Source organism: Neophocaena asiaeorientalis, unplaced genomic scaffold, assembly GCF_003031525.2.
Source record: "Neophocaena asiaeorientalis asiaeorientalis breed wild unplaced genomic scaffold, Neophocaena_asiaeorientalis_V1.1 scaffold714, whole genome shotgun sequence".
Taxonomy (NCBI): domain Eukaryota; kingdom Metazoa; phylum Chordata; class Mammalia; order Artiodactyla; family Phocoenidae; genus Neophocaena; species Neophocaena asiaeorientalis.
In genome coordinates, this window is record NW_020175660.1 from 1,362,736 (window position 1) to 1,382,786 (window position 20,051).

Here is a 20,051-nt window from a genome sequence, read left to right on the forward strand (position 1 = left end):
GTAAGCCTTAAAAAACAATGTAATAGGGAAGAACCTTTGTATTCTTTTACAAGCTAATCACTAAAGGGATGTTGCCTGTAAGCGTAAATGATACACAACGGCCCATCTCAGGGAACTCTGCCTCCCAGGTAATGAGCATTAAGCTAAAATACCTTTGTTTAGCTCACAGGGAACATCCTGACCAGGCCCATCTGTGCAGGACTGCAGGGAGGAAGGAATTAGCACATCGCCTCAGGGGCTGATCGAAACCAGAAGCGTTTGACTCTACTCCCTCCGCTATTAGTATAAAAGGAGCCTGAATTTTAACTCAGGCAAGATGGTTCTTTGGGACGTGAGGCCGCCATCTTCTCGGTCTGCTGGATTTCTGAATAAAGTCACTATTCCTCGCCCCAGGAACTCATTTCTTGATTTCTTGGCCTGTAGTGTGGTGAGCAGCACGAGCTTGGACTCTTTAACAAATTTTGGCGCAGCCAGCCAGGAGCCTTGCTACTTGTGGCTAGCCAGCCCTGGTTGGGGAATTTGCATCTGCCTAGCAGCTGCCGGGACAGCTTGTCCTGAGGATCTTTACCTTCAAAATTCCCCAAAGTGGCACCAGCTTCCCCAGAGCTTGACAGTTGGAGCAACAAATCGACGTTTGGGAGCCAACAAGCTCCATACAGTAGGGTAAGTTGCTCCGGTGTGTACAGCCGGGAACTTTTTCCTCTGTTTGGGGCTTTTTCTCCAGAATAAGCCAATGTGTTTTGTATTTGAGTGGGTGCACTGTTGGAGAGAGGAAGGAGTTGTCGGACTTATATCTGATTTGTGAACTGGTTCGTTTGTTCCTGTGGATGCTAGCATTTGTGAGTGCAGTTTGTGTTTTGTCTTGAATTTCTGTCTTTAAAAATGGAGAATGTTTCAATTATCCCTGAAGTCCTCTGAGGCTCGTTTTGGGTAAGTGATCTGATTACAGCTATGAACCCATGGGTGAGAGAAAGATGATACTTCATCATAACAATGTGTGGCCACAGTACCTGTTAGGATCCGCACAAAGGATTTAGGCAGGGTTATCCTGGGACCCTGTGCACCATGTACTGCTTTCCTTGCTGTGTTAAGTACTTTGTTTATGGTCTCCTGTGTTGTTGGTATATATAAAACCCCAAGACCAAACTTGAGGGTTTATTTAAGATTTTCTGTTTGTCGTTTGGGTTTTTCATTTCATTTTGTTTGGTACTGTTTCTCCATTTACAGCCAAATCAGTTGTGATATTTAAAACTTTTACTGATGTTAAATGGAGGAAAGGAACAGAAAAAACCAAACAAAACCAAACCAAAAAACTGTCTGTTCTTATCTAAGAGTGGGGCATTCTCAGGAAGAAGAGGAAGGTTCCACTTGGTTCCTAAAATCACCAAAAGCTACAAATAGAAATAGAAGCAAAATAAATATTAGTAACAAGGGTTCAGCCATCTAGACCGGTGATCTTGACTTGTCCCATCTGCCAGAAACCCAATTTGAATCCAACCTCTTTTGTAACTGGTTAGTTTTACATTGTTGTACTTGATTCATGGCTGAAATGTTGGAATGGGAGCTGTGAGGTCCCTGTGTTTGTGTGTTTGTACATGTTACAGATGTGTAGCACTGCCAACATTAATGTGCAAAAGAGCTCTATTTACTTGGCTTAAAGGAAATTAAGCACTTATGTAAATACTCAAATATAAAAGAAACTAGCTAGAATGAATTCTGGGTTCATGTGATCTAGGAAATAGTATTGAACTAATATCTGGTATTAAGGTTTGCGTAAGCTTGTTGGTTTGATTTCCACAGACATATCTTTAGAGTCATCAACATTAAGTATAATGCTGTTATTGTACCTAAGTTTGCTATATCCTTTTTTTTTTTGTTTAAATAAATTTATTTATTTATTTATTGGCTGCACTGGGTCTTTGTTGCTGTGCCCCGGCTTTCTTTAGTTGTGGTGAGCAGGGGCTACTCTTTGTTGAGGTGCATGGGCTTCTCATTGTGGTGGCTTCTCTTGTTGTGGAGCACAGGCTCTAGGTGCATGGACTTCAGTAGTTGCAGCACACAGGCTCAGTAGTTGTGGCTCGCGGACTATAATGCACAGGCTCAGTAGTTGTGGCACATGGGCTTAGTTGCTCCGCAGCATGTGGGATCTTCCCAGACCAGGGCTCGAACCCGTGTCCCCTGCACTGGCAGGCGGATTCTTAACCACTGCACCACCAGGGAAGTCCCAATACGTATTCTTGTTAACAAAGTTTGTCAGCGAGAAGATAATAATATGGCAAAGGTTTTAACTAAATAAAATAGAGGTATATGAGGTAAGAGTTTTAGGTAAATTCTATAGGAATAATTATGTTTGGGGAAGGTCTATCTAAAATAGTTTCTCTAGATTTTCATAACTTGAAACTAAACTAAGTTAAATGAAGAGAATTCATTGACTCTCTGGGTCATTTCAAATAGGATAAAATATTAGAACATTAATTGCTGGACAGGTCTAAGTTTACCTACATTTGCCTTCTTGGAAGAGGAAGACTAAAGCATAAGTTTGTCAATCAGGAAATGCTGGTCTGACGGTTTTACAATTCTTGATTTTTCACTAGAGATTAAGGTTTTAAAGTTAAGAATTATAAAGGGAGCATTTCAGTGTGCAAGATGTAGGATGTGTGTTTTCAGCAAAGAAGGTATGAGGAATGAAGACGCATCTTGTTAAAGGGAAAAAGGGGGTTTTGTTTTAGAGCTGGCTGTTTTTGAATGGAAAAAGTGAGGGACCGATTAATATGGATACAGAAAATTGTGGAAGGTTTCTGGAGGAGGAACACTGAAAGAATTTTTTGTGCATGATAGGGATTGGCTAAGATAAGACTGAATTTAAGAAAACAAATTTTTTTTTTTTTGCGGTACGTGGGCCTCTCACCGTTGTGGCCTCTCCCATTGTGGAGCAACAGGCTCCGGACGCGCAGACTCAGCGGCCATGGCTCACGGGCCTAGCCGCTCCATGGCATGTGGGATCTTCCCGGACCCGGGCACGAACCCGTGTCCCCTTCATCGGCAGGCGGACTCTCAGCCACTGCGCCACCAGGGAAGCCCAAGAAAACAAATTTTAAAGGTAAAGTGGTATAAAACCTGAATTTGGTTTTCTAAGAGGACAAAGTTTTCTTAAAATATTGAACTGCTTTTGGTAATTGTTTGTTTAAGTGATCTGTATTTGCCATTGAGATCTTTTTATCACTGGTTAAAACTTTTTGATATTTTTGATGAACTTCCCAAAGATCAAATTCTAAATGAAGTTCATTTGACCTCTAGCTAACTTTGAGGTTTTCCCAAGGGTCCCTGTAACACCTCAAATTATTTGTTTTCTCTGTCTCAGAGAGAGGAATATTAAACTAATTAGGCTTATTTGATATGTTAAATTATGTGGGAAGCATTGTCAAATAAGTGATGATAAAACTTCTTAGATTGTATCATATGGGTAAAAGTTACTAATATACACATTCTAGAAATTATATGGAACTCCTAAAATTCTGGTATATCCTGGTAAATGGTATCAGTCATAATTTTAGTAATTATCATAAATTGTTGTATGTCACAGCAGTAACCAGGTTTCTTTTCAGTTGCGTTGTAATCCCAGTTGTTGATGCCAAAGCATAAAGGCGTCCTTTTCATGGTTAGAGACAGTCAATTGCTGTTTATGGTTTTACAGTGGCTTTTGAATGACTCTATAGCTATTGTGTGAAGAAGTGGGGAGGAATGATGAAATACTTTATGTGTAAGCATTTATGCTATTACATCAGGGAAAATAAAAAGGGAATGAGAGTGAGGATATGTTGCTTCAAACCGTAACTCCTACAGCTGAGCTAGCTGTCCCAGCCTGGCCAATATATCCAACTCCTCCAGCACCTTCCATTCCTGTCCAGCCCCAATTCCTGGCACTGGGGCTCAGGACTTCCCTTCCTTCCAGGGATCAATTACAAAATCGTGCGTTAGGTTTTGGGGCTCAGGTACGTGGTCTGGTATCACTGTCTAAGAACCGACAGGGCACCCAATTTGGGCCAGGAGCCACTCCCAGGGGATGGCAATTTCCCTTCCCCCATTACCTCATAGGTAATCTAAATGCAAATGATCTGCCTGCTGGGTTTCTCAGGCTTGTTTAATTGGAAAGATTGCAACCCTCCTTAATAGGGAGGATCCTCTACACCTGAAGTCCACTTGGCAGCTGAAGTCCCTCAGCTGAACCAGATTGGGACTGCAGTGAGGCAAGAATGCCCTTATTAGAGAACTAGTTATTGGTGCATCTTGGCAGGGCTTTGAAAAGGAGAACCAAAGCAAAAGATTTTCAAGAAATTCAGCAAAACAAATGAAGATTTCTCTGAATTTTTGGAAAGGATTTATCAGGTGTACAGATGTCATACTAATGCAGATCCCGAGGCCCCTGAAAATATTAGAATGGTAAATTTGACCTTTTGGTGAGGGCAAAGTGCCTCAGATATCGGGAGAAAGTTGCAAAGATTAGATGGTGCATTTGGAATGAACCCTTTTCAACTGGTAGATGTTGCTTTTAAAGTGTTCAATAGGAACAACAGAAGAAAGAAGACGCAAAACAAAACACCACTTTTTTGGTAGTAAGTCACCACTGGGGAAGGAAAACAGGTGGCCCTAGGCTAAAACATAAGCAGAAAAACAAAAGATGAGAGCCTCTCTCATATGGTAGAAAGAGAGAAACACTGGTGAATGAACAGTCCAGGGGCTCCCTTGGACTTGAGGCGCCTAATTCCTCACAGGAGCCCTGGGGAAAATTGACAGTGGGGAATGAGTTGATTAACTTTCTGGTAGACCTCACCCTGAAGTTTCTCACCAGAACAGCTTGACATCAGAGTCCCACCAGAACACACATTAAGCCTACGGATGGCACTCATGAAAGCCCCAGGAAAGGAGACAGAGCTCTTTCCCCACAGGTCTCCGAAAGGTGAGACCAGAAGTGTGTGCTAACCGCACCCCAGAGAAGGCCAAAAACACATGGCCAATATGAATACCATTAAACAGGGTCACTGGGAGGGGCTTCCCTGGTGGCGCAGTGGTCGAGAGTCCGCCTGCCGATGCAGGGGACACGGGTTCGTGCCCCGGTCCGGGAAGATCCCACATGCCGCGGAGCGGCTGGGCCCGTGAGCCATGGCCGCTGAGCCTGCGCGTCCGGAGCCTGTGCTCCGCAACGGGAGAGGCCACAACAGTGAGAGGCCCGCATACCGCCAAAAAAAAAAAAAAAAAAAAAGGGGGGGGGTCACTGGGACACCTAGTCTAAAAATATATCCTCTGAGGCAAGAGGATCACTTCTCCCACAGACTAACTTGTCAAAATACCAGCCGGTGCATTCCTTGTGTGTGCCCCGCCAGGACGTCTACAAAATTGGAAGTATTGGTACTGTCCCTGTGGGTGGAGCGGAGACTGGTGTTCTCATACCTAGCATGGTGGTCACCTTTGCTCCACTCAATGTTACAATGAAGTAAAATCTGCTGCAATGCACCATGAAGCTTTGAGGAAAGCCCTTCCTGGGGACAATGTGCGCTTCAATGTCAAGAACATGTCTGTCAAAGATGTGCATAGTGGCTGGTGACTGTGACCCATCAATGGAAGCAGCTGGCTTTCCTGTTCAAGTAATAATGTTGAACCTCCCGGGCCAGATCAGCGCTGGATATGCACCTGTGCTGGATTGCGGCCCAGCTCACGTTGCTTGCAAGTTTGCTAAGCTGAAGGGAAAGATGGATCATCCATCGTTCTGGGGAAAAAGCTGGGAGATGGCCCCAAATTCTTGAAATCTGGTGCTGCTGCCATCATTGATACGGTTCTTGGCCAGCCCACGTATGTTGAGAGCTTCTCTGACTATTCCTCCTCTGGGCCGTTTTGCTGATTGTGACATGAGAAAGATGGTTGCTGTGGGTGTCATCAAAGCAGTGGACAAGGAGGCAGCTGGAGCTGGCAAGGTCACCAAGTCTGCACAGAAAGCTTAGAAGGTGAAATGAATATTTTCCCCAATCCCGGCCACCCCAGTTTTAATCAGTGGTGGAAGAAGGGTCTCAGAAAAACTGTTTGTCTCAACTGGCCATTTAAGTTTAATAGTAAAAGACTGGTTAATGATAACAATGCATGGTAAAACCTTCATCAGGAAAGGAAAATGTTTTGTGGACCATTTGTTTTGTGTATGGCAGTTTTAAGTTATTAGTCTTTAAAATCAGTATCTTGTAATTGGTTAAAGCCCTCCTTAAGGAAATTATCCCTTGATTAAGGCCTTGGATTAAGGCATTAGACCTAACATTCATCCTGGAGACCACAATCAACAGGAAAAACTGAGAAAATGAATACCAACTTAACTTGGGATAAGGCCTTTCCAGTTGCCCTGCTACGGATCAATGGCTTCCAGAAGCAGGCTTAAATTGAGCCCCTTTGGGGGACTTCCCTGGTGGCGCTCCCAATGCAGGGGGCCCGGGTTTGATCCCTGGTCAGGGAACTAGATCCCATATGTGTGCCACAACTAAAGAGTTTGCATGCCACAACTAAGGAGCCGGCGAGCTGCAACTAAGACCCGGTGCAACCAACCAAATTAATTAATTAATTAAAAAAATTAAGCCTCTTTGAAATATTGTATGGTAGGCCGTTCCAGATGCCTGCCTAGGCGAGAATCTATAAATGCTCTAAAAGACCCAGCAGTTGGGCTTCCCTGGTAGCACAGTGGTTAAGAATCCGCCTGCCAATGTAGGGGACACGGGTTCGAGCCCTGGTCTGTGAAGATCCCACATGCTGCAGAGCAACTACGCCCGTGTGCCACAACTACTTAGCCTGCGCTCTAGAGCCCACGAGCCACAACTACTGAGCCCACGTGCCACAGCTACTGAGCCCACGTGCCACAACTGCTGAAGCCTGGGCGACTAGAGCCTGTGCTCTGCAACAAGAGAAGCCACCACAATGAGAAGCCCAGACACCACGACGAAGAGTAGCCCCCGTTCGCCACAACTAGAGAAAGCCCGCGTGCAGCAATGAAGACCCAACACAGCCAAAAATAAATAAATTTATTTAAAAAAAAAAAAAGACCCAGCAGCAGTTGCCAATTATGTTGAAACTTTGGGCACTATACTGATCTTTGTTCATGACTTTGCCCCCACCAGGTCTGCCCATCCAAATGAAGCAGATGGGAATTTCACTGTAGCTGGAGAAGGGTCAACCAATTTGTTTAATTTTGTCTAAATAAATAGCACAGGAATTTAGTATTTATATTGGGAACTGGAACCAAAACCCCAAGTTCAATTACAAATTAGACAAAAAGTGCTAAGCAGTTTTATCAGGTTCAAATAGTTGTAGATAAAAAAGGACTAAAGATTCTAAGGGATATTCATAGCCTCTGGAAGTAGCCAGAGCAGTCTTCATCTCTTTTCCCACAAGACTGGAATGGACATTGACAATGGGGAATTGTAATAGCTAAGAAACTTTGCATTATATTACAAGCTAATTATTGAAGGGATGTTGCCTGTGAGCTTAAATTATACATAACGGCCCATCTCTGGGAACTCTGCCTCCCAGGTAATGAGCATTAAGCTAAAATACCTTTGTTTAGCTCGCAGGGAACATCCTGACCAGGCCCATCTGTGCAGGACTGCAGGGAGGAAGGAATTAACACATCCCCTCTGGAGGCTAATGGAAACCAGGATATGTTTGACCTTACTCCCTCCCCTTTTAGTATTAAAGAAGCCTGAATTCTAACTTGGGCAAGAAGATGGTTCTTGGGGCATGAGTCAACCATCTTCTTGATCTACTGGTTTTCCAAATGAAGTTGCTATTGCTTGCCCCAGCAACTCGTCTCTCAGTTTATTGGCCTGTCCTGCGGTGAGCAGTACAATGTTGGACACCAACAGCCCACAATCACAGTGAAAACCAACAGCTTGGCAGCTACTGGAAAGACTAGAACAGAGTTGGTGTTTCTTCAAAGCCTTATTCCCAGAGAAATGTCATTATTTGACTTGACTCGTGGCTCCTAGGAAGACTCCACTGTAAGGCTTGTCTTTATTTGTATGGACTAGAAGCTCCCCTAGTGCAAAAAGGCTTTTCCCTGGGACTGTTCGCTATAAAACATTTAGAGGTAAATTTTTAAGTTGGTGGCAGGCAGTATGAGGTGAGGTGGTGAATAACAGTGTGAGCAGGCAATAGGCTAACCAAAAATCTTAAAAGGAAAAACTGGGGAATAAGACGTCCTTAGGGGCTTTGAAAATTCTAACATACTGCTGGGAATCTAGAAGGCCATGCACACGTGTGAGGCTCAGTAAAGGCCATGCACTTGTGTGTAAGCTCAGTAAAGACCTGAGAAGGCCTGAAGTTCTCATCTCTAACCCTGAGGCTTTATACAAGCAGGAAGTGAGAACCAAGGCCAAGATGTAAGTTGCCTGGCTGAGTGTTGAAGGTGAGGCCCAGCATAGACAGAGTCTTGGCAAAGATAGGAGACTTACTGGTTCTAGGTACTTGAAGAAATCTCTATCCAATCATTAGCTGACCACTAAGCTAACTGAGGAGAAATCTCAGTGGCCACACACAACAAAGAAAACAGACTATAGAATTAGTTCAGAAAGGTCACTAAACACTCAACAACAAATCTCTGGGGAGGAGTATGGAATCTGATTTCCAGAGTTGCCACTTTATATTATTTAACATGTCCAGTTTTCAGCAAAAACAAAAGAAAGATATGCAAGGAAAGAAATTATAACCCATTGTGGGGGGAGGGATAGAAACTGTGCCTTAAGACTTCAGAAGATGGACTTACTAGACAAAGACTTCAACTATTTTAAACATGTTCAAAGAGCTAAAAGAAACCACATCTAAAGAATTAAAAGTATGAGATCAACATCAAATAGAGAATACAAATAAATAATTAGAAATTGTAAAAAGGAATGAAGTAGAACTGAAAATACAACTGAAATAAAAAAATAAGAAGTTTTTACCAAATCCAAGGCCATGAAGATTTACCAATATGGTTTCTTCTAATAGTTTTACAATTTTATCTCTTATACTTAGGTCTTTGATCCATTTTGAGTTAATTTTTATATATGCAGTGAGGAAGAAGTTAAACTTTGTTCCTTTGCACGTAGATATCCAGTTGCCCTAATGCCTTTTGTTGAAGAGACTATTCTTTTTCTCATTGGATAGTGTTATGTGTTGAATTGAGTTCCCCCCCAAAAAGATATGTTTAAGTCCTAACCCCCAGTACCTGAAAAAGAGACCTTATTTGGAAATACGGTTATTGCAGATGTAACTAGTTAAGATGAGGTCATACTGGAGTAAGGTGTACCCTTAATCCAATATAACTAACTGTTGTCCCTATAAGAGACACACATAAGAGGGATGATGGCCATGTGACAACAGAAGCAGAGATTGGAGTAATGCAGCTGCAAGCCAAAGAATGCCAAGGATTGATGGCTACCACCAAAAGCTAGGAAAAGGCAAGAAATTCTCCCCTTCAGGTTTCAGGGAGAGCATGGCTGGCCCTGCTGACAATTTATAGCCCCCCAAACTATGAGACAGTAAAGTTCTGTGGTTTTAAGTCATCCAATTTGTGGTACTTTAAGGCAGCCTTGGAAAACTAATACACATGGTGTCGGCACCAATGTTAAAAATCAGTTGACCATAGATGTTTCTGGACTCTCAGTTCTATTCCATTGGTCCAAATGTTTGTATGTCAGTCAGTACCACACTGTTTAAATTACTGTAGCTTTGTATTACATTTTGAAATGTAAGTGTGAGAACTCCAAGTTTTTTTGTTGTTGCTTTTTTTTTTTTTTCCCCAATATTGTTTTGGTTATTTGGAGCCACTTGCAGTTTTGTTGCAGCGAGCAGGGGCTACTCTTCGTTGTGGTGCATGTGCTTCTCATTGCGGTGGCTTCTCTTGTTGTGGAGCACAGGCTCTAGGTGTGTGGGCTTCAGTAGTTATGGCTTGTGGGCTCTAGAGCGCAGGCTCAGTAGCTGTGGCACACAGGCTTAGTTGCTCTGTGGCATGTGGGATCTTCCTGGACCATTGGCAGGCAGATTCTCAACCTCTGTGCCACCAGGGAAGTCCCTGCAGTTTCATATTAATTTCAGAATCAGATTTTCTATTGTTTTGCAAAAATGGCCATTGGAATTTTGATCCTATAGATCACTTTGAGAAGTAATTCCAACTTAACAATATTGTTTTCCAATGTATAATCATGGGAGGTCTTTCCATTTATTGAGGTATTCTTTAAACAGTGTTTTGTAGTTTTATAAGGGTTTCAACTCTTTGTTTAAACTTATTCCCAGATATTTTCTTCTTTTGTATATTATTGTAAATGGAATTGTTTTCTTAGTTTCCTTTACGGATTGTGCATTGCTGATGCATAGGAAAACTTATTTTTGAGTGTTGGTCTTGTACTCTGCAACTTTGCTTAATTTGTTTATTAGTTCCAGTAGAGTGTGTGTGTGTTCTATGGGATTTTCTATATGTAGAATAATGTTATCTGCAAAATAGTTTCTCTTCCTTTCCAATTCAGATGGCTTTTCTTTTTCTTGCCTAAATACTCTGGCTAGAACTTCCAGTATAATGTAGAATAGGGTGAAAGCAAGAATCTTTTTCCTCTTCAGTGGAAGTTTTCTAATTTTCAGCGAGTATGATGTTAGCTGTGGGTTTTTCATAAATGTCCTTTATGTTTAGAAAGGGTCTTGAATTTTGTCAAATGCTTTTTCCACAGTGATTGTGGTTTTTTTTCCCCCCTTTATTCAATTAATGGGTTTATTAGATTTTTTATAGTGAAAACTTTTATATTTAGAATTAGCCAGCTGACTCAGTTTAGATGGTCCCAATTTTGTTGGCAACATCCAAAGCATTGTAGCCAGGAGCCAGTTAAACATATGCCTTCTTCTCTCCATCAGGCCTGATCAAGGTGTTGACCTTAGCCATGTCAATGTCATAGAGCTTCTTCACAGCCTGTTTAATCAGGTGCTTGTTGGCCTTGACATCCACAATGAACATGTGTGTTGTCTTCCATTTTCTTCACGGCTGACTCAGTGGTGAGGGGGGAAGCTGATGACGGCATAGTGGTCAAGTTTGTTTCTCCTAGGGGCACTCTTCTGAGGATATTTGGGCTGCCCCCTGAGCTGCAGTGTTCTGGGCCATTGGAATGTGAGTGATGGCTAGATCTTTTATTTTATGGCAGTGTTTGTGGCGGTAGATGCCTTTCAACACTGCTTCTTGGCCTTCAAAGCCTTTGCTTTAGCTCTGGCTTTGGGAGGGGCAGGGGCTTCCTTCTCCGCCTTTGCTGCCACCTTCGTGGAAAGGGTTTCAGATTGACTTCTTATGTTGAACCATCCTCGCATTCCTGAGAGAAATTCTTGGTCATGATGTATGTATGATACTTATGAGCTTGGACTTGGTTTCTTAGTATTTTTGTGTCCGTGTTACTAAGGGATATTTTTATTTTATTGAAGTATAGTTGATTTACAATGCTGTGTTATTTTCTGGTGTACAGCAATACATATACTTTTCAGTTACATATACTTTTCCATTATGGTTTATTACAGGATATATTTTTTCTCCTGCAGTGTTCTTTTAGAAAAATTTTCCATTGAAGTGTAGTTGATTTACAATGTTAATTTCTGCTGTATAGCAAAGTGACGTAGTTATACATATATACACACACACATATATATATTCTTTTCCATTATGGTTTACCACCGGATAATGAATATCGTTCCCTGTGCTAAACAGTAGGACCTTGTTTATCCATCCTATACATACTGGTTTGCATCTGCTAATGCCACAGTCCCAATCCTTCCCTCCTCTATCCCCTCTGGTAACTACAAATCTGTTCTGTTTCTATTTGGTAGATATGTTCATTTGTCATATTTTAGATTCCACATGTAAGTGACATCATATGGTATATGTCTTTCTTACTTTGCTTAGTATGATAATCTCTAGGTTCATCCATGTTGCTGCAAAGGGCATTATTTCATTCCTTTTTATGGCAATATTATGGCAATATTATGAGTAATATTCCATTGTATACCACATCTTCTTTATCCACTCATCTGTCAATGGACATTTAGGATGTTTCCATGTCTTGGCTATTGTAAGTAGTGCTGCTATGAACATAGGGATGGATGTATCTTTTTGAATTAGTTTTGTCCAGATATATGCCCAGGAGTGGGATTGCTGGATCATATGGCAAGTCTAGTTTTGAGGAACTTCCATACTGTTTTCCATAATGGCTGCACCAGTTTACATTCCCACCAACAGTGTAAGAGGGTTCCCTTTTCTCCACACCCTCTCCAACCTTTATTATTTGTAGACTTTTTTTTTTTTTTTGCGGGCCTCTCACCGTTGTGGCCTCTCCTGTTGTGGAACATAGGCTCCCGACGCGCAGGCCCAGCAGCCATGGCTCACGGGCCCAGTCACTCCGCAGCGTGTGGGACCTTCCCAGACCGGGGCACGAACCCCTGTCCCCTGCATTGGCAGGCGGACTCTCAACCACTGCACCACCAGGGAAGCCCCTATTTGTAGACTTTTTAACGATAACTATTCTGACCGGTATTATAGAATATTGAATATAGTTCCCTGTGCTATAGAGTAGGACCTTGTTGTTTAACTATTTTACATATATGTTAACAAGGGATATTGGTGTGTAAGTTTCTTTTCCTGTGATGTCTTTGGCTTTGGTATAAGGGTAATTTTCTTGTGATGTCTTTGTGTGGCTTTGGTATAAGGGTAATCCTAGCCTCATAGGTGTTAAAGAGTCCAGTATAATACTATAGTTCACAGTAAGCCTTATAGAACTATTTGGCTCTCAACACCGGTAATTCTCAATAGGGAGTGACTTTGTCCCTGACAGGACATTTGGCAATCTGAATACATTGTCACAACTCAGGGATGCCGCTGACCTCTAATGGGTAGAGGTCAGAGATGCTGCTATATATCTGACAATGCACAGGACTGTCCCCCAGAGGATTACCTGGCCAAAACGTCAACAGTGTTGAGGTTGAGAAATCCTGTCTACACTATGTGTAAGCTTTGATTTAAAAAAACAAGCAAAAAAAAGCCAGTAAGAGTTGTGAAAAAAATTAAAAACGCACATATTACAAATAAAACTTTTGCAGAGGTTTCTGTGCAAGGTTCACAGATGTAGTTTTCTTCATGTGCCATACTTTGACGGCCTTACACGTAGCAGGGCTGAGAAAGCCTGCCAGGGATGTTTAGGGAGTAGGTAATTTACTTAAAGCTTGTGAATTAAGATGCAGGCTTTCTTAAAACTTGATTTTTTTAACTTCCCTAAACTTCAACTATCAAGGGGTAATTAGAACACATTTCTGGTGTAGGGGTTTGAGGCAACAGTTAAATAGGTGCTACAAAAGCCATCTGTGGCTATTTCAGAAACAATTAACTTTAGAGTATTATATATAAGTTTTAAAAAGAATTTTATAAGCAGATAAATTAGAACATTTCAGTGAGACCAAGAGTAATTGACCAGAATTTTCTTCTAACTCAAAACTCCAGGAACCAAAGTTGACACACTAGTGCTGTGTTGCCTTTATAAAACTAGTATGAACAATACCAGTTTTCTGACAATATCAATAACACCCATTAATGTATGTCTTTAAAACACCACTATAAATACTCCCAATATGTTAGCCAAAGGCCACACTAAGATTTATCATCCTGCTTTCACATGACCAGACTCTACTGACCCACCTGGTACTGTTCCAAATATTCTGGAACTTGCTTTCACGTCACTTTCCCCCTATCTTACTCATTTTTTAAAATATTTATTTGGCTGTGTCCGGTCTTTTTGTTGCGGCACATGGACTCTTTGTTGCGGCATGCGGGCTTACCTCTAGTTGTGGTGCGTGGGATCAGAAGTCCCTCTCCCCTATTTTAATGTTCCATCTAGAGTGCAAGTAGATATCACTGTGCTCAGGAAGGCTAGGTGCCGTGGGCTTGTTTGTCTACTCCTTGACCCGATGCTCAGCACCATGGAAAGGCAGAATCAGGACAAAACAGACACAAAGTCCAGCTGAAAGTTAGTTTCAGATCTGGCAGCTGTGTAAGCTGGTGGGATCACGTCTAGAATCTACATCTGTTGACTACAGTTAGTATTGTCTTCTTACATCTCGTGGCTAAATTATTAAAAATGGACCATAATCAATGAAACCTTCTTTCGTTAAAAAGTACTATGTATAAAAAGGTATATAAATTATGTTAGTATATCAGCTTTAAGCAATAGAACATCTTCCCTAAGAATAGCCATTGATATTGTTTCATGGAATGAAACACAAAAGAATTCAAGGAATAAAATTTTGGCAGCTCAAGGGCTTCCCTGGTGGTGCAGTGGTTGAGAGTCCGCCTGCCGATGCAGGGGACGTGGGTTTGTGCCCCGGTCCGGGAAGATCCCACATGCTGCGGGAGCAGCTGGACCCATGAGCCATGGCTGCTGAGCCTGCGCATCCGGAGCCTGTGCTCTGCAACGGGAGAGGCCACAGCAGTGAGAGGCCCACGTACCGCAAAAAAAAAAAAAATTTTGGCAGCTCAAAACATTGTGGAAAGAAATGTTATATAGGTGGTGGTTTCAAAAATCTCAGAAACCCAATTATAGTTTTATCTACTAAAAGAGACAAATACATCAAATACAAAAACACAGAAAAGAAACATAAGCTTTGGAAAAGGTAGTCTTTTTAATAACTGCTTTTGTCACCAGGTTAAGTCATGCAGTTACAAAGTAGTTAGAAATTTCTGAAAGGATATTATTGTTAAAAAAAAAAAAAAAGAAAAGCTAATTCTTACATAAATACTAGTATTTCATTGGGACACTACTGTTCCAAAGGCCCTGGCCAAACAACTCCCAAACACAACCCCAGGTTGTTTCCAGCCCACTGGGAATGAAGCCGTGCACAGAAGATGAGGCCTCTAAATGGGGACAAAGAGTCAGGGCCATCGGCAATGCTCAGGGCCGCCAGCCAGACTCCAGAGAGGGGCCCAAGTGGTTTCCTTCTGGGGCACTCTACTTGAATTACTGTTCAATTAATCAACACAACAGATCTTCAAAAGAGGACAATTAACATGATAAGGAGGTTACTGCATTCTTTGGACTATATGTCATAATCGTGGTTAGTAAATTCCAACAGTCTTAACAAAAATAGCCTCCATCATTTGCAGGTATGAAGATAACTTAATTCTCTACCAGGCTTTTTATTTTTGCTGGATGACAATATGCAACTGACAAGTTATAAATGATACTGTTTTATGTTATAAAAATACTAGCTTTTTTCATTATGTTTACAGGCATTCACTGCTTGAGTCAAGGTTAGGCTTGTTAAGTGATTAAAGGCAATTTTATTACAGCAGCATGTACTTATTTTATTCTAAAAGAATAAAATGCATAAAGAGAAAGGTTTTTTTGTTTGTAACCTATAAAATTGAGTTATTTTGCTGATGTAAAATACCAATAACTCACTTGAGGACCATGCTACCTCCTGAAAATGCCATATACCTGCTTCTTAAATGTGTCCAAGCACCTGATAGATCTGTCCAGAGCTGAAGTGGCAAGTGACTGACTGCTCTTGGACAAAAGGTGCTTTTCCCAGGGCTACAGCTGACTGTGCTGGGAAACAGCCATGGAACAAGGCAGCACAGGCAGAGGGAAACGACTTTATTTAAAGGCAAAATGCCCAAGTGGCTCTCTGACATAGCTAATTTCTACTATCACTTATTAGCTTATTTATGATCCCCTACCGTTTTTTCTCAAGGGGCTGATTTGGATTGACTTGTTGAGAATGGTGTCCATCTATTAAGTCATGAGAGAGAGATTTCTGTGGTTACATGTAGACTTGTGATAGGTCTGCAGATGAAGAGGTGAAGAGGGTAGTGAAGTCAGCTGCAGTCTGGTCCGGTCTATGTGAAGGTCACACCAGCTTCATTGTACACCTTGAAGACTTTCTCAATGGCGTTGACATAGGCAGCTGTTCTCAGGTCCAATCCCAGGTTATACTTCATGGCTGTGCGCATGATTTGCTGAAATGAAGGAGATGTGATGTGGAGATGGGATGTAACCCTGACTCAAGTAGCCAGGCCATGAACACACAAGGCACGTAACAGCCTGGTACAAGTTACCCTAGTACCACTTCAGGACTGGACTTGGGTAGCCAAAGAGAAACTACTCAGGCAGTGAAACCACCTCGAGTCAGGCAGGACTAATTCTCTGGAATTAATACAAATTACTGTTTAGGTGACAGGAAGATGTTGCTCCTTAGAATTTAAGATGTGAGTTATCTCTGTGCCCTTCAGACATCCTGTAATCTGGAGCAAGTCTGATATACACTGTGGTAATTAAATGAACTAAGGATGGGGTGATGAAAATGTTCTGGAGTGAGTGGTGATGGCTACATAGCCTCGTGAACATACTTGAAGGCTGCTAAATTATATACTTTAAAAGGGTGAATTTATGGTATGCTAATTATCTCAAAAAATTAAAATTAATATCTGCTTCCGCTATTTCAACTTGATGCCAAGTGGATAGAATCTGAACTCAAAAAGAAATTAAGAAAACTGGACTCGAACTGTGCTTAAGGCTTTGAAATAAGGATCAAGTGGTCAAAAAACCTTTCCCATAGACCGAATTCTATGTCATAAGGTAGCTTCCTGTAGCTGCAACAGAGCGGTGCACTAAGCTGCAACCCAGTTTGGCTGACTAAGCTAAACACGATTCCTTCTAACTTGGCATTATTTCCCAAAGTCTGGAAAACATACGGAAGATCCTAAAAACAACGCCCATCATTTAAGACTGAAAAAGCACATGTTTTGGAACATTTAAATGCATCGCTATTTTCTGTCACGGCACACACAATCTGGCAGCTGAGATGACATCGTTGAGCTGTACTTCACGTAACTACCAGAAACGCAAACAGCATCTGTGTACATACCCTCGCAGAGCGCTCCATGGTGTAAGCTAAGCCAGAGTGCACAATGTCTTTCTCAGAGGCACCCTGTTAGGAAAAAGAGTAGTTTAACAAAACCATAAAGACATGCTTCACCTATAAGAGCATAAAGGATTCTTAACTCAATATACAGCCAGATAGAATTGTTTTTTGTCTTTCAGGAAAGATATACTTAATTTCTGTATAGTATCTTGATACCTATTTAAGTAGTCATGTTTTAACCACAATTTAGTTTTCACTATATCTGACAGCAAACAAATACTCATGAAATTAATACCATGGTAAAACACCACAGGAAAGTAGGGACCAAGAAACATAGGCCAAGTAGTGTGCTCAGCACCAGTCAACCAACCACCTGAGATGCAGACCGCAACAACATGTTACCCTGTCGGCGTCAGGGTACATTCATCTCCGCTCCCCAGCACACCACACAGGGCACCGAAAAGAATCCAGCTACCTCCAATAGCAGCTGTGGGGTAGAATCCTGCCTATATATTCAGCAATGCCACAAACTTTAAAGCTGGAGGGATCTTAGCAGCTCATAATTAACCACCCTAATTCTTCTGATGAGGAAACTGACAACCAGAGAAGTTGGCTAAAGTTACGGGTAGCTTTTTTTAAAATTTAATTTTACTTGTTTTATTTTTGGCTGTGTCTGGTCTTAGTTGTGGTACGTGGGCTCTGTAGTTGGCAGCATATGGGATCTCTAGTTGAGGTGTGCAATCTCAGTAGTTGTGGCCCACGGGCTTAGTTGCCCTGTGGTATGTGGGATCTCAGTTCTCCAACCAGTGATCGAATCCATGTTCCCTGCAGTGGAAGGTGGATTCTTTACCACTGGACCACCAGGGAAGTCCCCAGGTAGCTATTTTTAGAGCTGGGATATAACCCAGCTTCTTTGACCACCAAATCAGCTCCTTTCTTTCCTTTGCCAATTATCTCTATAAGTCAGTTTGTTTCAATGGGTTCCTCTAATTTGTTTTTTGGACTGCTTTCTAAAGTTAGGACAAATAACGATCACCACCACTCTTAATATGATATATATTAGCTAGCAAACACATCCTGATATGCCAAATAAAAACTTGTTGTTGGTGAGCCACTTTTTATATATGCTGAACTTTATCTAAGAAATTATATTTCTGTAACACTTATATCAATTAAGAAACATATGGGGGACTTCCCTGGTTGGTGCAGTGGTTAAGAATCTGCCTGCCAATGCAAGGGACATGGGTTCAAGCCCTGGTCTGGAAAGATCCCACATGCCTCGGAGCAACTAAGCCCACGCGCCACAACTGAGCCTGTGCTCTAGAGCCTGCGAGCCACAACTACTGAGCCTGTGTGCCGCAACTACCGAAGCCCGTGATCCACAACAAGAGAAGCCACCGCAATGAGAAGCCTGCATACCACAACAAAGAGTAGCTCCCGCTTGCTGCAACTAGAGAAAGCCTGCACGTACGCGCAGCAATGAAGACCCAACGCAGCCAAAGATAAATAATAAATTAATTAAAAAAAAAAAAAGAAACATATGGAACTTCCCTGGTGGTGCAGTGGTTAAGAAACCACCTGCCAATGCAGGGGACACAGGTTTGAGCCCTGGTCTGGGAAGATCCTACATGCCGTGAAGCAACTAAGCCCATGCGCCACAACTACTGAGCCCATGTGCCACCACTACTGAAGCCTGTGCACCTAGAGCCCATGCTCCGCAGTAAGAGAAGCCATCGCACTGCAACAAAGAGTAGCCTCTACTCGCTGCAACTAAGACACAATACAGCCAAAAAATAAATTAAAATTTAAAAAAAAACCTTAAAAAAAGAAAAAGAGAAATATATGGGTTAAGCTTTGTTTTGTTCTACCAAGTTAGGAACAGGAAAACTTGCTTTACAAGTGGAATACTGTTATTCCTTTCACCCACTCATTCATTCACCAAACATTTACTGAGCACCTACTACGTTCCAGGCACTCTTCTAGGTACTGGAGACACAGCAGAAAACAAAATAATGAAAATTCTCTGTTCTCCTGGAGTTTATATTCTAGTTAGAGGAGACAGCATATAAAAAACCATGAGGCTGAGTGAGATCACCAAAATTTTGAATTCAGACTGAGAAGTGGTTCACGGACTGAGGACTTCCATTGTTAACAGGGTACAGGGATGACAAGGATCAGCAGAAGGACTGGCGAGTGAAGCAGGAGGAAACCCAGGAGGATGTGGTGTCCTGGAAGCTAAGAAATATTTCCAGCGGGAGTGATCACCTGTGCCCAGTGAAGTAAGATGAGGACTGAAAAATGACTGCTAGGTTTGGCGATGCTGCCACCACTGGTTACCTTGACAAGAACAGTTTTGGTGAAGTGGTGGGCAGAATAGGAGGTTTGAGTATAGAAGAACTGGGGACAGAGTATACACAACTCTTAAGGAGGTTTGCTATACGAGAAATAAAAATAGCAAGACCTGGAAGGGCAAGTGGGATTAAGAAATGACTGAATAGAGGGAAAACTGATGATGCAAGAGAAAGGGGAAGGTTTGCTTGAGCAGCGCATTTGAGAGACTGAAAACAGGCCATCCAACGCCCAGAACAAGACTCGGGCTGAGTTGGAAGCACAAAGAGTTGCTCAAGAGTACAAGACAGGGTACAGATACCAGGAGCTGGGTAGATGTGGAAGTTCCCTGACTGCTTCACTTTTCTGTGAATAGATACCAGGTCATGAACTGGAGTGCAGGGAGAGAAAAAAGGAGAAAATATGATATAATTAACCAAGAGAATGAGAGAATGAATGGAACAGGGAAAAGTAGTTTAACTGCTGGGCAGCTGAGAGCCTACTTTAAGTTTGAAGAGTCAGCAGGGCCTCCTGCTACAGCAGAGGAATGGAGGGGGCAGAGAGCTGGATTTCATCAGGGTTCAGGTGTTAACAAGGGAGTGTGATGAAGCAAAACAAGGCCATAGAGTTACTGTAATGATGGTCAATGGAATTTAAGTGAAGACAGGTGTGATGAAGGACAGTGAAAAGATGATGAGGTCAATGATGCTGGGGAGGGGGAAACTAAAAGCAAGGAGCTGGGGGAAAACACTGGGTTTTCAACTGACACTTATTACAAG

The 20,051-nt window shown here is 42.1% G+C and overlaps 1 protein-coding gene and 1 pseudogene across 1 annotated transcript in view; both read right to left on the minus strand.

Moving 5' to 3' along the window:
* Positions 1 to 10,828: 10,828 nt before the first annotated feature.
* LOC112390467 (60S ribosomal protein L23a pseudogene) lies at positions 10,829 to 11,355 on the minus strand (annotated as a pseudogene).
* A 3,324-nt stretch (positions 11,356 to 14,679) lies between these two features.
* Positions 14,680 to 20,051, minus strand: part of GLUD1 (glutamate dehydrogenase 1) — a 41,083-nt gene continuing 35,711 nt past the window's right edge. Inside the window, exons 13-14 of the mRNA XM_024731425.1 lie at positions 16,948 to 17,010; positions 14,680 to 16,039 (exon numbers count right to left, since the gene is read on the minus strand). Coding sequence (XP_024587193.1) covers positions 15,920 to 16,039; positions 16,948 to 17,010 — 183 coding nt within the window. The 3' untranslated portion in view covers positions 14,680 to 15,919. The remainder of the gene's footprint in view (positions 16,040 to 16,947; positions 17,011 to 20,051) is intronic.